The following is a 14,997-nucleotide window of genomic DNA, read 5'->3' as shown; positions in this document are numbered from 1 at the left end:
TCTTTATGTACCAACAAGATTCTTCATTTTTCTTTATATCAAATAATCTAAATCTAATTTTATTCGAACCACGCTTCGTAAACAACAGTTGTAGACAAACAGTGAAATGCTTACTTACAGGCCTTTCCCAACAATGCAGAGAGAAAGACATTRTTGAAATAATAGAAAAGTAAAACATGTAATAATAAAAGTAATAAAGTTGATGTGCTGGAGTATTAGATAATTGAGGTAGATATGTACATATAACTAGCAATAAAGAGTAGCAGCATCGTATGTGATGAGTCAAAAAAGTTAGTGCAAAAAGGGTCAATGCAGATAGTTCAGGTAGCTGTTAGGTTAAAGGTGCAATATGCAGATATTGCTCTGCCATTTCCTGGTTGCTGAAGTTCTAATAGTTCACCTAATTTCAGTTTGTGACAAAACAAGCAAGTATATCTTAGAGAATCAATGTACCACCACTGTGAAATATATTTTCCTTGGCCAAAAATATTGTATTTTCAGCTGTTTGAAGCTGGTGTACAAAACCGAAAGATGCAAAAACAAAACTTAAGAATGGGAAGCATAGAAATAGCACACATAGAACAGATCTACAGCTTCTTAGACTTGATTTCAATGAGAATGACAGATCTATAACACACATTTCTATGTGAATTTGGTCGGACCACCCAAAAAGTTACAGATTGCAGCTTTAAAGGTTGCATTCTGTTCATAACACATATTGTGTCTGTGTCTCACTACTCACATACAGTGAGTATACCAAACATTAGGAACACCTTTCTAATATTGAGCTGCACCCCCGTCTCCCTCAGAACAGCCTCAATTTGTCAGGGCATGGACACTACAGGCTACTGAACGCATTCCACGTGGATGCTGGCCCATGTTGACTCCAACGCTTCCCACAGCTGTGTCAAGTTGGCTGGATGTCCTTTGGGTGGTGGACCATTCTTGATACACATGGGAAACTGTTGAGTGTGAAAACCCAGCAGCATTGCAGTTCTTGACAAGTTACATATTGCAGCTTTAACTATTTAACTAACTATTTAGCAGTCTTATGGCTTGGGGGTAGAAGCTGTTCAAGGTCCTGTTGGTTCCAGACTTGGTGCATTGGAATCGCTTGCCGTGCGGTAGTACAGAGAACATTCAATGACTTGGGTGAATGGAGTTTTTGTAAAAAAAAAAAAAGGGCAAAAATTTGGAATTTCTGGTTCTCTATTATTTTGTGCCTTATTTGGTGATGTTCTGGAGGACGACCCTGCAGAACTGATAAAGTAGGACACTGTATCATACTAAAAGCACAGTACTGTATTAGTGTTAAAATGTAAACTCTTTACACCTGTTTAGCATTAATCATCAAACTCACAGTGCGATGTAAACATCACATTTCCCATGAATAACTCATCTGTAATGGTCTCTGGTGTCAGAGTGACGTAGGTCTGGGTCTAAGAGGATAGACCGACAGGTCTGGTAGAGACAGAGTCCACACACACATGCACACACTCACACTGAGGTGCTGCTTCTCAGAGGACAGACAGGTCTGTTAGAGTTAGAGTTAGTCAGCCAGACAGGGAGACAGAGTCCAAACACAGCTAATTATATAATGGCGGCAGAGCCATGAACCTCACGGGTTTGGCCCACCTTCTTGGACCTGTCTCAAAAGGTGAGTGAGAGAGAGACTGCACATGTGCACGTGTTGTGTAGGGCTGGATGCTGATTGTTAACATAAATATTCAGATTTTCTATATTATTGTTATGGTGATTGAGAGACTTATAAACACTACAAGCTGTGATATAAAACGTGCCGCCCATCTTCCCTAGTCTGTGGTAGAATTTTGATAAAGGTTTTTCTCTCCAATTATAGAAGGACATAATAAAAAGGCTTTTGTCATGATCAGCAGTTGCTGTGAATAGGAAATATGTCAAATCTAACAGCTACTTTGACTCTCAGGATTATACCAATTTCTGTGTTTGCAGGTCCTGCTCTCTCACACTCACACACTTTGTCACCAGTGGTGTCCCCTCTTTGATGACACTACTTTTGTATGGCTCCACCAGTATTAAGTGTTAAGTCTCTAATCTAAAAGGTACTATATGCTGGCCCACATGACCCAGGTTAACACAGGTTGACCCAAGTTAACACCAGAGAGGAAGAGGCGAAGCGAGAGGGGTCCATGAAAATAAGACCATAAAGTGAGGAATATTTGTATGGAGGTCAGTGAGATTGTCCAATTTGGTCAGCAAAAAATGTAATTGCTAATTTGATCGAATAGAAGTTTCGTAATGTTTAGGTTGTTACGAATGCACCAATATAAGTGGATGCATGTGGCATTTTGGCAACTTTGAAAAAAAACAACTTCATATCGGAGTTGTGCCTGTTGTTCACATGCGTATCTGCCCACTCATTGGCTAGAATGCTCCCACCTGATCGCGGGACCATCTTGTCAGTATAATAGATCATCTTTGACACAAGCTCTGTGTAGTTCTCAGGTCAGGAGTCAGGTAAAGCCTACTAGATGGATTTTGAAGTCAACTGATTCTGCCTGCTTGTCTGTTTCTAGCACCTCTGCAGGGGTGCTAAACTAGGTGGGGAAGTAGTACAAGCAGGAATGGTTGGTTTAGTAATCAGGTTTTTTTGTGAGGGAGCTTGATGGAGTTATTAGTAGTTATAACTAGGGAGGTTAAGAAAAACTCATGGCCCTCGTTATCTAGAACATACCACATTAGAATTCACTGCTAGTACAAGAGCATGTTCTTTGGAAACGCAAACTCTTAAGTTTGACCCTTGAAGCTATGTTGTTGATGCGCTGGGAGTCTGTTAAGTTAAACCGGCCTCAGAAGTCACATTTTGGAGAGGAGAGGCTCTAACAATTTGTAATAAACGTGAGTGATCTACTCTCCCTGACACTGTGAGCCCTTGGAGAGGACAGAATGTGCCAGAGTCATGACAGGGCTTCTGACAAGGTCCCTGTGCAGCTTTATTTTACCACCTGGGCCTAAACCCCGGTCTCTTGCACGTCATAAGACTGTGTTGGCCAGCTGGGCTAAAGCCTACATTAGCTTGGGGACTGGAGAGCTAACGAAAGTTGTCAGGTCTCTGGCAATGTTTCTCATCACGCAAGAGTGGCTACCCCATCCATACAGACACACTTATTAACAACATCCTCTGATTGGCACCATTGTTGAATTCCAAGGCAATATAATGAGCCGTTGAACTCTCCACCCTGTAACGATACACTGAGGCACTGAGCATCTGTGCGGTGGTATTTTGACAGCAACTCTCGCCTGTCTACACTCTTTCCACTCTGGGTTTGTGGATTTTTATGGGGGACGTTGCTCGTAGCGCAGGTGCAGCCAACACGCCCGGTTCCTCTCTGTTTTCCTTGGAGACAGTGAATTTGCTTTTTGTTTTGATTGGGTCCAGTTAAGAGGATGGTGGTGGGGGTTCGGGGTGGGGAGCTGCTCAGTGAGGTGTCTTGGCTGGCTCACGGCCCTCTGATGAAGTCACAGTTGATACTATCTGGCTCTCTTACAAATCCCAGTCAAAACAGCCATTAACAGTATTTTTCCCTCGTTTTGCACTCTTGACCCACGCAGAATAACATGTTACCTCCCTGCACAGAAATCCGGATAAATCTCCCAGCTATTGTTTGTCTGACACACATACTGGTGTTGTTACACTGTTACAATGAGAAGCAGGCATGAGTCACCCACTGCGTAATGTGCTGTGGGACCCAGCATATGATGTTCATTTAGGGGAGAGATACTATGACAATATGTGTCATATTATATCATTCTAAATATGTTAAGACTAATTATATTTATTATTGCAGTCATTGAGTATATCATACTTTTGTCAAAAAAAGGAGATAGAACTAATATTTCTCATAGTTTTCAGACCAAGTTAAATGCCATTGAGGCGATTCTTACAGGCTGGTCACTTTAGGTCTTAAAACAAAAATGTAGGACAATACCATATTATTAAGAGATAAACTTGTCATTTTCTAAAGGGGTTTTGAGATCTTTGTGTCTAAATACCGCAAACTTACAGGCCTTGGAAAAATGTGTCAGGACACCAAATCCCCAGGAGTTGAATCTGAGGTGGACACAAGGCTTCGCGAGGTAGAGATGGTTATGGGCATATGAGAGCGGAAGACACCTGTCAGAAAGAGAGAAGAAGAGAGGGAGGGGAAGACAGGACTAGCCACATAGTCTCAGAAGAACAGCCAAGCAGTGATGGAAATCTGGGTTGATCCAACGTTTCTGGAACGCTCAGTGACACTGATGTCTCTGTACTCAGTGGGGTACATTCTTGGCACCTGGCCTCTGCTGTGTTCTGAACAGGTCCCCGGAAACCCTGTCTGATCTTGCTGTGTTCTGAACAGGTCCCCGGAAACCCTGTCTGATCTTGCTGTGTTCTGAACAGTCCCCGGAAACCCTGTCTGATCTTGCTGTGTTCTGAACAGGTCCCCGGAAACCCTGTCTGATCTTGCTGTGTTTCTGAACAGGTCCCGAAACCCTGTCTGATCTTGCTGTGTTCTGAACAGGTCCCCAGAAACCCTGTCTGATCTTGCTGTGTTCTGAACAGGTCCCCGGAAACCCTGTCTGATCTTGCTGTGTTCTGAACAGGTCCCCGGAAACCCTGTCTGATCTTGCTGTGTTCTGAACAGGTCCCCGGAAACCCTGTCTGATCTTGCTGTGTTCTGAACAGGTCCCAGAAACCCTGTCTGATCTTGCTGTGTTCTGAACAGTCCCCGGAAACCCTGTCTGATCTTGCTGTGTTCTGAACAGGTCCCCCAGAAAACCCTGTCTGATCTTGCTGTGTTCTGAACATGTCCTGGAAACTTCAAAGACTTGTGTGCTCACATACCCCTGGACCCTGTCCGTCTGCACACACACACACACACACACAAATCTTTATAACACTGTATTCATGGTTAGCCGTTCCAAGAGCACAAGACAACCCTAACTTTTGACACCTTCGCCTCCCTCTTCCTGCGTTCACCTGTGTGTGTGATTTATAACTCAGAATGGACGGTTCTTCCAATTACCTACTAAACCTTTTATGACCTGCACTTTCACGCATGCACGTGTGCACACACTTATGTAACTTCAAGACCATAACAAAGACCTAACCAGTTTCCAGGGAACCCTGTGACCACTAGATGCAGACAATGGGTCTTGCGAGGGAGAGATGGAACGAAGGGGTGTGTGTGTGTGTCAGACGTGATGGAGTGGGTGGCTATTATTATGCTGACCTTTGAACCCTAACTCAGGGGTAACTCTTCAGTTACACAAGGTTCTGTGTTTACTGTACATTTGTGTCAAGGCATACACTTACAGGTGTAGGATCTTAATTTGATCACTTTTAGTGTATTCAAGGTTTAAAAAGCTTCTAAAGTTTGTAATTTCCACTTTACAATTTTAGACTTGATTTGCCCTAACAAAGAATGTTTCAACCTCTACAAAAATGTAAATTAATTATAATCCACACAATAATTAACATTTCCTGTTGCTGCAGGATTATTTTCCTGAAACTGGTCAAATTAAGATCCTAAATCTGTAGCTACAGTACAATATAATGATAACAGTGCTGCACAGCCTCCAATAATCCTTTACTTCTGACAGAGAGGAATCTCCACTCCAACCTTTGGTACAGTTCAGGATGGAAAGGGATCTACAGAAGAACAGTGTTGTTGTAACTAAACAGAGTAATTTGTTACAATGTACAGACCAGTCCACATTGTAAAGGATTATTCTGTTCTAGGAATGGCAACAAGATGTCTTTATTAAAGTACCTCAAAGACTCTATGACTCATGTCCTTCCCTCCTTAGCACCTGTAACGATGTGCGCTGAGAGTCGAGAAGCAAGCTCAGGGAATGAGTGTTGTGTTGTAATAAAATAAACGTAATACAAAACAAGAACCTCCAACAACACACACATGAAACAGAAACAATGACACCTGGGGAAGGAACCAAAGGGAGTGACATATATAGGGCAGGTAATCAAGGAAGTGATGGAGTCCAGGTGAGTCTGACGATGCCCAGGTACGCGTAACGATGGTGACAGGTGTGCGCCATAAGGAGCAGCCTGGTGACCTAGAGGCCGGAGAGGGAGTACAAGTGACAGTACCAAATCAATTTTCTAAAAAAATAAATATATATATATATATATATATATACACACACACAAACACACACTTGAAGTCTGAAGTTTACATACACTTAGGTTGGAGTCATTAAAACTCGTTTTTCAACCACTCCACAAATTTCTTGTTAACAAACTATAGTTTTGGCAAGTCGGTTAAGACATCTACTTTGTGCATGACACAATTAATTTTTCCAACAATTGTTTACAGATTATTTCACTGTATCACAATTCCAGTGGGTCAGAAGTTTACATATACTAAGTTGACTGTGCCTTTAAACAGCTTGGAAAATTCAAGAAAATTATGTCACGGCTTTAGAAGCTTACGATAGGCTAATTGACATAATTTGAGTCAAATGGAGATGGACCTGTGGATGTATTTCAAGGCCTACCTTCAAACTCAGTGCCTCTTTGCTTGGCATCATGGGAAAATCAAAAGAAATCAGCCAAGACCTCAGACAAAATAGTGTAGACCTCCACAAGTCTGGTTCATCCTTGGGAGAAATTTCCAAATGACTGAAGGTACCACGTTCATCTGTACAAACAATAGTACGCAAGTATAAACACCATGTGACCACATAGCCATCATACCACTCAGGAAGGAGACACATTCTGTCTCCTAGAGATGAACATACATTGGTGCGAAAAGTGCAAATCAATCCCAGAACAACAGCAAAAGGACCTCGTGAAGATGCTGGAGGAAACGGGTACAAAAGTATCTATATCCACAGGAAAACCAGTCCTATATGGACGTAACCTGAAAGGCCGCTCAGCAAGGAAGAAGCCATTGCTCCAAAACCGCCATAAAAAAGCCAGACTACGGTTTGCAACTGCACATGGGGACAAAGATTGTACTTTTTGGAGAAATGTCCTCTGGTCTGATGAAACAAAAATAGAACTGTTTGGCCATAATGACCATCGTTCTGTTTGGAGGAAAAAGGGGGAGGCTTGCAAGCCGAAAAACACCATCCCAACTGTGAAGCACAGGGGTGGCAGCATCATGTTGTGGGGGTGCTTTGCTGCAGGAGGGACTGGTGCACTTCACAAAATAGATGGCATCATGAGGCAGGAAAATTATGTGGATATATTGAAGCAACATCTCAAGACATCAGTCAGGAAGTTAAAGCTTGGTCGCAAATGGGTCTTCCAAATCGACAATGACACCAAGCATACTTCCAAAGTTGTGGCAAAATGGCTTAAGGACAACAAAGTCAAGGTATTGGAGTGGCCATCACAAAGCCCTGACCTTAATCCTATAGTATATTTGTGGGCAGAACTGAAAAAGCATGTGCGATCAAGGAGGCCTACAAACCTGACTCAATTACTGTCAGGAGGAATGGGCGAAAATTCACCCAACTTATTGTGGGAAGCTTGTGGAAGGCTACCTGAAACATTTGACCCACGTTAAACAATTTAAAGGCAATGCTACCAAATACTAACCAGTGCTCCCGCACATTGGCTAACCGGGCTATCTGCATTGTGTCCCACCACCCCCTCTTTACGCAACTGCTACTCTCTGTTCATTATATATGCAGTCACTTTAACCAGATCTACATGTACATACTACCTCAATCAGCCTGACTAACCGGTGTCTGTATCTAGCCTCGCTACTTTTATAGCCTGTCTTTTTACTGTTGTTTTATTTTTTTTTACTTACCTATTGTTCACCTAATACCTTTTTTTAACTATTGGTTAGAGCCTGTAAGTAAGCATTTCACTGTAAGGTTGTATTCACCTGTTGTATTCGGCGCACGTGACAAACTTCGATTTGTATGTAAACTTCTGACCCACTGGGAATGTGATGAAAGGAATAAAAGCAGAAATTAATTATTCTCTACTATTATTCTGACATTTCACATTCTTAAAATAAAGTGGTGATCCTAACTGACCTAAGACAGGGAATTTTTACTAGGATTAAATGTCACGAATTGTGAAAAACTGTGTTGAAATGTATTTGGATAAGGTGTATGTAAACTTCAGACTTCAACTGTAAATCAATCTTCCCTATTTCATCCTGACTCATGTATGAATATGTTTAACCTATATTTCCTTCCACTTGTACCTACCCATGAGCCCCCATCTCACCAATCCCCTGACGTTACTACCTCTTTGCTAACCTCTCTCCACGTTTCTATTTGTCAACCCTGTCCTCACATCTCCTTCTACCCTTGTCACCTAACACCTTTTTCCATACCTTTGCCTGTCTTACCCTTTCTCACCCCTTTATTCCGGTCTCTCCACCTCCCTCTCTCTTGCTCTCTGAGTGACAGTTGATTGATGTGTTTGTCAGCAGCTCTCTCAGAACAAAGATGATGTCATCACTGAGAGACACCTCAGATGAGTGACTGAGTGTGCCGAAGCCACTTTTCCACTGCTCCCACTAATAACCCCTCTGAGTCTGACAACACATTCCACACGATCCATCTTTGAGTTGTCTCAATTAGAACTAGTGGAAAGCGGAGGCAACATAACACACATTTCTCAGGGGGGAAAGGAGGAGTCTGTCAAAATGAGAAGAGTGCAATAGTGTAGAGATGCTGAACACAGGGGAAGAACGCTCAGAATGTTAGAGATTATAAATGTGAAATGTTTTGCAAAGTTAGTATTATAGCTTAGGCCTACCTGAACGTGGGTGACACAAGGTAGAATGACAAGGTAAAAAATAAAATACAGAGTGGATGCATTGATCTTAATAATTAGGAAAATTATTTTATTTCAGCATTTCAACAATACTAAATATTTGATCTATAAACAAAACTTGACATTCGCTTACTGGCTATTTACTGTGGGTTACTAGCTATTTGCTGTAGGTTACTAGCTATTTACTGTAGGTTACTAGCGGAACACAGGAGTGATGGTTGCTGATAATGGACCTCTGTACGCCTATGTAGATATTCCATTCAAAAAAAATCTGCCGTTTCCAGCTACAATAGTCATTTACAACATTAACAATGTCTATACTGTGTCTTTCTGATCAATTTGATGTTATTTTAATTTCTAAGTGACCCCAAACTTTTGAACGGTAATGTGTATATATATAAATAGGGGTATATTCTCTATACCCACCCCTACCTTGTCACAACACAACTGATTGGCTCAAATGCATTAAGAAGGAAAGAAATGAACTTTTAACAAGGCACACCTGTTAATTGAAATGCATTCCAGGTGACTACCTCATGAAGCTGGTTGAGAGAATGCCAAGAGTGTGCAAAGCTGTCATCAAGGAACAGGGTGGCTACTTTGAAGAATGTCAAATATAAAATCTATTTTGATATATTTAACACTTTTTTGGTTACTACATGATTCCATATGTGTTATTTCATAGTCTTGATGTCTTCACTATTATTCTACAATGTAGAAAATAGTAAAAATAAAGAAACACTCTTGAATGAGTAGGTGTGTCCAAACTTTTGACTGGTACTGTATACCACTTGCACTTCTAGAGGCCTTAACAAAGGTTTCTAAACTGGCAGAAAATACAGGGCAAAACAGACCAAAGAACATGGCAAATACTAAACCATTAAAGGTTTAAGACTTGCTGCCACTCCAATCTGTCCCCTACTGTATGCACATTCAATTGTTGAGGCACTACTACCACCACATACTGTATCAGTTAAATTGGTACCTCACTCTCACTAACCTGTGGAACAAATGCAGCCTCTTACAAGGCACACCTCATAATATGTTAATGAAAACAACAATAACATGAAACCACTACAGGGAAGGGTACAGTATTATGTGGGGTGGAATTACAGTACCATTGGAAATATAGCACTTTTTAACAGGAATGTACTGTTAAACCAAGTTTCTTTGGAATTGTATAGTATCAATTAATCAGTTAGACCTAAAACCACCCAGATTGCATTTCGATTTAGGGCAATTAATCATTAATATAGTACTTTACTGTTAGTTTTGTATAATACTGTAAAAACAACAAGATGCTTTACAGTGTAGGTCCAGCATCGTCAGATCGCCGCATGTCGTTCACCCCGTCTGGCACACGGACCGTTATGCCCTCCAGATCTCTGGATAGGCAGACCTGACAACCCAGACGAGACCTGCAGGACCGCAGACAGCAGGTACAGGGACAAGGTCATTACACACACTTTATTAACAGGGAACCATGTTGTCCAATCTATTCCCTTCCCACTAGCACCTTGGTTTGGCTCTTTTGTGGTTAAGGCCCAGGCTGGTCTCATGCACTTTGTGACAAAATCATTTATAAAATAAAAATCTACAAAAATCTAATCTGATGCTACAGACAGTTAAAGCAAACACCAAGTCTTAAAAGTCTGTGGTGGAGGGGTTAATAATAAAATAAATATCACACTAGCATAAGAAGCGCACATACACTATGTTCACATTCACATGTGAATAGACCTTACGTAACATGTTATGTTATCATTCCAAATGTGTGAGTTACTGTGTAAACTGTTAGTCTTAAACTGGGATGGGAGTCATGTGGGAGAAGCACATCCTCATTAGTAGAGAAACCCACAGTCAGTATCTGGTATTGATGTGTTCCAGAAAACCATGTTAGATATGTGAAAGGTCAGCCAGGGGAAAACTCTGGTCTTGACCAGGTTAAATGTTATAGACAAACAAGAGTCTCAAATACAAGGTGGCTGAGAGCATCACGTTGCTGAGACTGAGCACATGTGAGGGAGAAAACACACATTTGATATGCATTATAATCGTACTGATTTGATTTGTCACCTGAGTGGAATTAGTACCCTTTTCATACCTAACTAATTATATTCTAATGTGAAGTGAATAGGAAAGAAACAATTATCTTATATTAATCAAACTGTGGTTATCTTTAATCTGCTCATCTCACCCGGCAACTGAACCTCTTGATCTCTATTGGCTGGAAGCCTACCTGAAATAATGTGATTTATCAGCAGGTTAAGCCGTGGGCCAGGCTCAACATGTTCATAGGTGTTCTATGTGTGAGTGTGTGTGGGAGAGAGTACATACTATGTGATGTGTATGCATCAGCAAGCGTGTCACTCATTTGTCTGTGAGGCCTTTAATATGCCAGAATCATCTTCCCGCCAATGTGTGTTTTGGAATGTGCGTGTATGTCTGTGACTCACGTATCAGTGAGGCCAAAGGCCAGGTCCAGCATGTCATTCTCCTCATCAGTGATGGGCCCCAGCTGGTTATACACCTTCTGATCCAGGATCACATGACAGGTGGAACAGGCCAGGGTCCCCTCACACGCACCTGGGGAACACACATTTAAAATCAAACTGTTAAGGGATGATGTATATCAGGATCTATCAGTAGAGAACAGCCCAGTCCTAGAGGGGAATGACTTCACTGACTTTCCATTCATATGATTGAAACCACAGGATGTACACATTGGGGGGGGGGAGAAAGAGAGAGAAAAAAATAAATACATTATGGGATATGTAAGGATGAAGTTCTGAAGGCACTCACTGGATTAATGTCTACTCTAATGCATGGAACAGTTTTTACTGTGAGGAGAGAGGAAGAGGTGAGAGGTTGTGAGAAAGCTTTACACCAGCCCAACCCACGGACCTGCCCAGAAACACTACAAAAATCAGTTCAGCCTATCAAAAGCACATTCCATTCAGGATTGACTTCCTTCTGCGAGAGGCGGGTTCACGCATTGGTAGCTCAGTTGGTAGAGCATGTCGCTTGTAACGCGAGGGTAGTGGGTTCGAATCTTGGGGCAACCCATACATAAAATGAGGGGGCGCAAACAACGCAAAAAAAGCCCATTGATCGTCTATTACCAGAATGCTAACAAAATTTGCACAGGTAATAGCCAAATCACATAGATGCCATTAGCTAAATGCTAACGAGCTAAAACTAACCAACTAATTGCAAAGACAGGCAAATCCAGCTCAAGTTGTACAAGCATAGCTAGTAGCTACCCAATGTAATTTTCAGTGAGTGTGGTTACTTAGAAGCGAAAGTGAACGAGACAAATTGTGCAAATGAACAAAGTTGTGATTCATGGTTTTCTGAAGGAAGACCAGCATGTGTACACAAAGCAGATGGGAGAAGAACGGAGGAGGGGGGAAGAAAACAGTAGTAGAAAGCACAGGGAAAAAATTTCAGCTGTACAGAACTCATCCAGAACTCTAACTTCTGGCAGAAAAATATATATATTTATTTAACTAGGCAAGTCAGTTAATAACAAATTCTTATTTACAATGACGGCCTACCACGGCCAAACCCTCCCCTAACCCGGACGACGTTGGGCCAATTGTGTGCCGCCCTTTGGGACTCCCGATCACGGCCGGTTGTGATACAGCCCGGGATCAAATCAGGGGCTGTAGTGACACCTTCGACCACTGTGCCACTCAGTCACCTCATGTGCGTTTTACAATAAAGACTCACCAATAGATAGATATAGAACACTATGGACTCACCAGCTCCTGCTTTCTCCCGTTATGCTATTTACAAACAAACACGTAACTGGCTCAACTGGGAACTACGGTAAGGTGAAATGAAGAACGCAATCTGCTTCATCTCCTAACGTATTGCACAAGTTGACTGCTGGTATTTACTTAAAATGTAGCTACAAATCTGAACATTACTTGAAAAAATTCAAAGAAATAGTCGTGACGGTATTGAAAAACCATCCCATGGCTTTTTCCCCAATACCCCAGGTATACGGTATACCGCCCAAGACTAGAGACTAGAAATAGACCTCCACCTCCAGTGGCCTTCGTTTACTGCTCTCTCCCCCTCTCTCTAGACAGGAGGATGAGGAGTCCTGACATCTGCAGGGGAGGACAGAACCCCAGACAGGTTTTCCCCCTCTTTCTACCATGGCGCTTTTTCAGGGATCCAGATTGTATCATGTCAATGCCTAAATAGGACAGACGTGCAGGAGAAATGAGCTGGACAGAGAAGACAGAGGGAAAGAGTGCGAGAAAGAAAGCCTTGCAAACATCAAAGGTGATGTTGCTGACGCATATTGTGTTCACCCCCTCTCTTTCCCTCCCTCCCTCGGTTCTCTCACTCTGTCTGGATAGAATGCTTGATGCTGGGGCTCATCCATATAAAGCCATGGAAACATTTAGTAGAAGTGCCAGAGGTAACTGGGCAGCATGTTAAAGTGCCACTCTTGGTGAGAGAGTGACAGTCTAACTACACGCCCTAATATGGAAATAATGCCATGTCATCCTCTGGCTTCTTCATCAGCTTCTTGTAGGAAATGTATATTGGATCTTATCAAATAAACACAGCATCAGAAATATGGACCCACATTGGCAATTGCCAGGATGCGAACAGTATCCATAAGCATGCAGTCTACAGTGTATAACAGTGTAACTGACGGTTATGGATGAAGACCGTCATAACCGTTTCTTTTTGACTGACTGAAGATGGGATGGCTGGGCATTCATGTGGTTGAGTCCATTTCTGCGGTAACATGGACTCTTAACAACGTGATGAAACTTTGTTGCTTCTTGCTGAAACAAGGAAGGTGTTGTAGCAAACAAGTCTTCAGTTGCCTATGCAACAGCCCCCTCCCTGCAGCAGCAGCACACCTCGAAATAGAATGAATAGAACAGGCTTGGAACCGCTAACCCTGGCAATTTGACTGGTAAACTCATGGGTACACTTGCAATGGCTGCCTGGTATTGTGATGCAATAATTTCCATGGTAATGTGTACTGAACAAAAATATAAAATGCAACAATTTCAAAGATTTTACTGAGTTTATATAAGAAAATCAGACAATTTAAATAAATTCAATAGGCCCTAATCTATGGATTTCACATGACTGGGAATATAGATATGCATCTGTTGGTCACAGATACCTTAAAAAAAAGGTAGGCATTTTGCCTCATGCAGTGTGACACATCTCCTTCGCATAGAGTTGATCAGGCTGTTGATTGTGGCCTGTGGAATGCTGTCCTACTCCTCTTCAATGGCTGTGTGAAGTTGCTGAATATTGGCGGGAACTGGAACACGCTGTCTTACACGTCGATCCAGAGCATCCCAAATGTGCTCAGCGGGTGACATGTCTGGTGAGTATGCAGGCCATGGAAGAACTGGGACATTTTCAGCTTCCAAGAATTGTGTACAGATCCTTGCGACATGGGGCCATGCATTATCATGCTGAAACATGAGGTGATGAATGGCAAGACAATGTGCCACAGGATCTCGTCACGGTATCTCTCTGTGCATTCAAACTGCCATCGATAAAATGCAATTGTGTTTGTTCTCCGTATCTTATGCCTGCCCATACCATATCTCCACCGCCACGAGGCACTCTGTTCACAACGTTGACATCAGCAAACCGCTCACCCACACGACGCCATACACGTGGTCTGCGATTGAGAGGCCGGTTGGACGTACTGCCAAATTCTCTAAAACAACGTTGGAGGCGGCTTATGGTAGAGAAATGAACATTAATTCTCTGGCAACAGCTCTGGTGGACATTTCTGCAGTAAGCATGCCAATTGCACACTCCCTCAAAACTTAAGACATCTGTGCCATTGTGTTGTGTGACAAAACTGTGGCCTTTTATTGTCCCCAGCACAAGGTGCACCTGTGTAATGATAATTCTGTTTAATCATCTTTTTGATATGCCACACCTTTCAAGTGGATGGATTGTCTTGGCAAAGGAGAAATACTAATAGGGATAAACAAATTTGTGCACAAAATTTGAGAGAAATAAGCATTTAATGTGTATGGAACATTTCGGGGATCTTTTACGTCAGCTCATGAAACATGGGAACAAAACTTCACATGTTGCATTCATAGTTTTGTTCAGTGTAGAATGTTCATTAAAATTATGCAGATTTGGCTCATGCAATGGAATATTTGGTAATGTCAGTTGAGTTGAATCAATGAATCACAGCACATATT

At 42.0% G+C, this 14,997-nt stretch overlaps 1 protein-coding gene across 2 annotated transcripts in view; it reads right to left on the bottom strand.

Annotated features, from left to right (window-relative positions):
- Positions 1-5,596: 5,596 nt before the first annotated feature.
- Positions 5,597-14,997, bottom strand: part of LOC111959259 (adrenodoxin) — a 31,580-nt gene continuing 22,179 nt past the window's right edge. The window contains exons 3-5 of one of the 2 annotated variants that reach the window (XM_023980740.2): positions 11,239-11,368; positions 10,090-10,200; positions 5,597-6,093 (exon numbers count right to left, since the gene is read on the bottom strand). In XM_023980740.2, the coding sequence (XP_023836508.2) occupies positions 5,868-6,093; positions 10,090-10,200; positions 11,239-11,368 (467 nt within the window). In that variant the 3' untranslated portion in view covers positions 5,597-5,867. Of the gene's footprint in view, positions 6,094-8,835; positions 10,201-11,238; positions 11,369-14,997 lie in introns of those variants that run through there. The other variant, XM_070437538.1, reaches the window with a different exon arrangement.

The sequence above is a fragment of the Salvelinus sp. IW2-2015 genome, linkage group LG36 (assembly GCF_002910315.2).
Source record: "Salvelinus sp. IW2-2015 linkage group LG36, ASM291031v2, whole genome shotgun sequence".
NCBI classification, from domain to species: domain Eukaryota; kingdom Metazoa; phylum Chordata; class Actinopteri; order Salmoniformes; family Salmonidae; genus Salvelinus; species Salvelinus sp. IW2-2015.
This window is presented reverse-complemented; position numbering and strand designations above follow the sequence as displayed.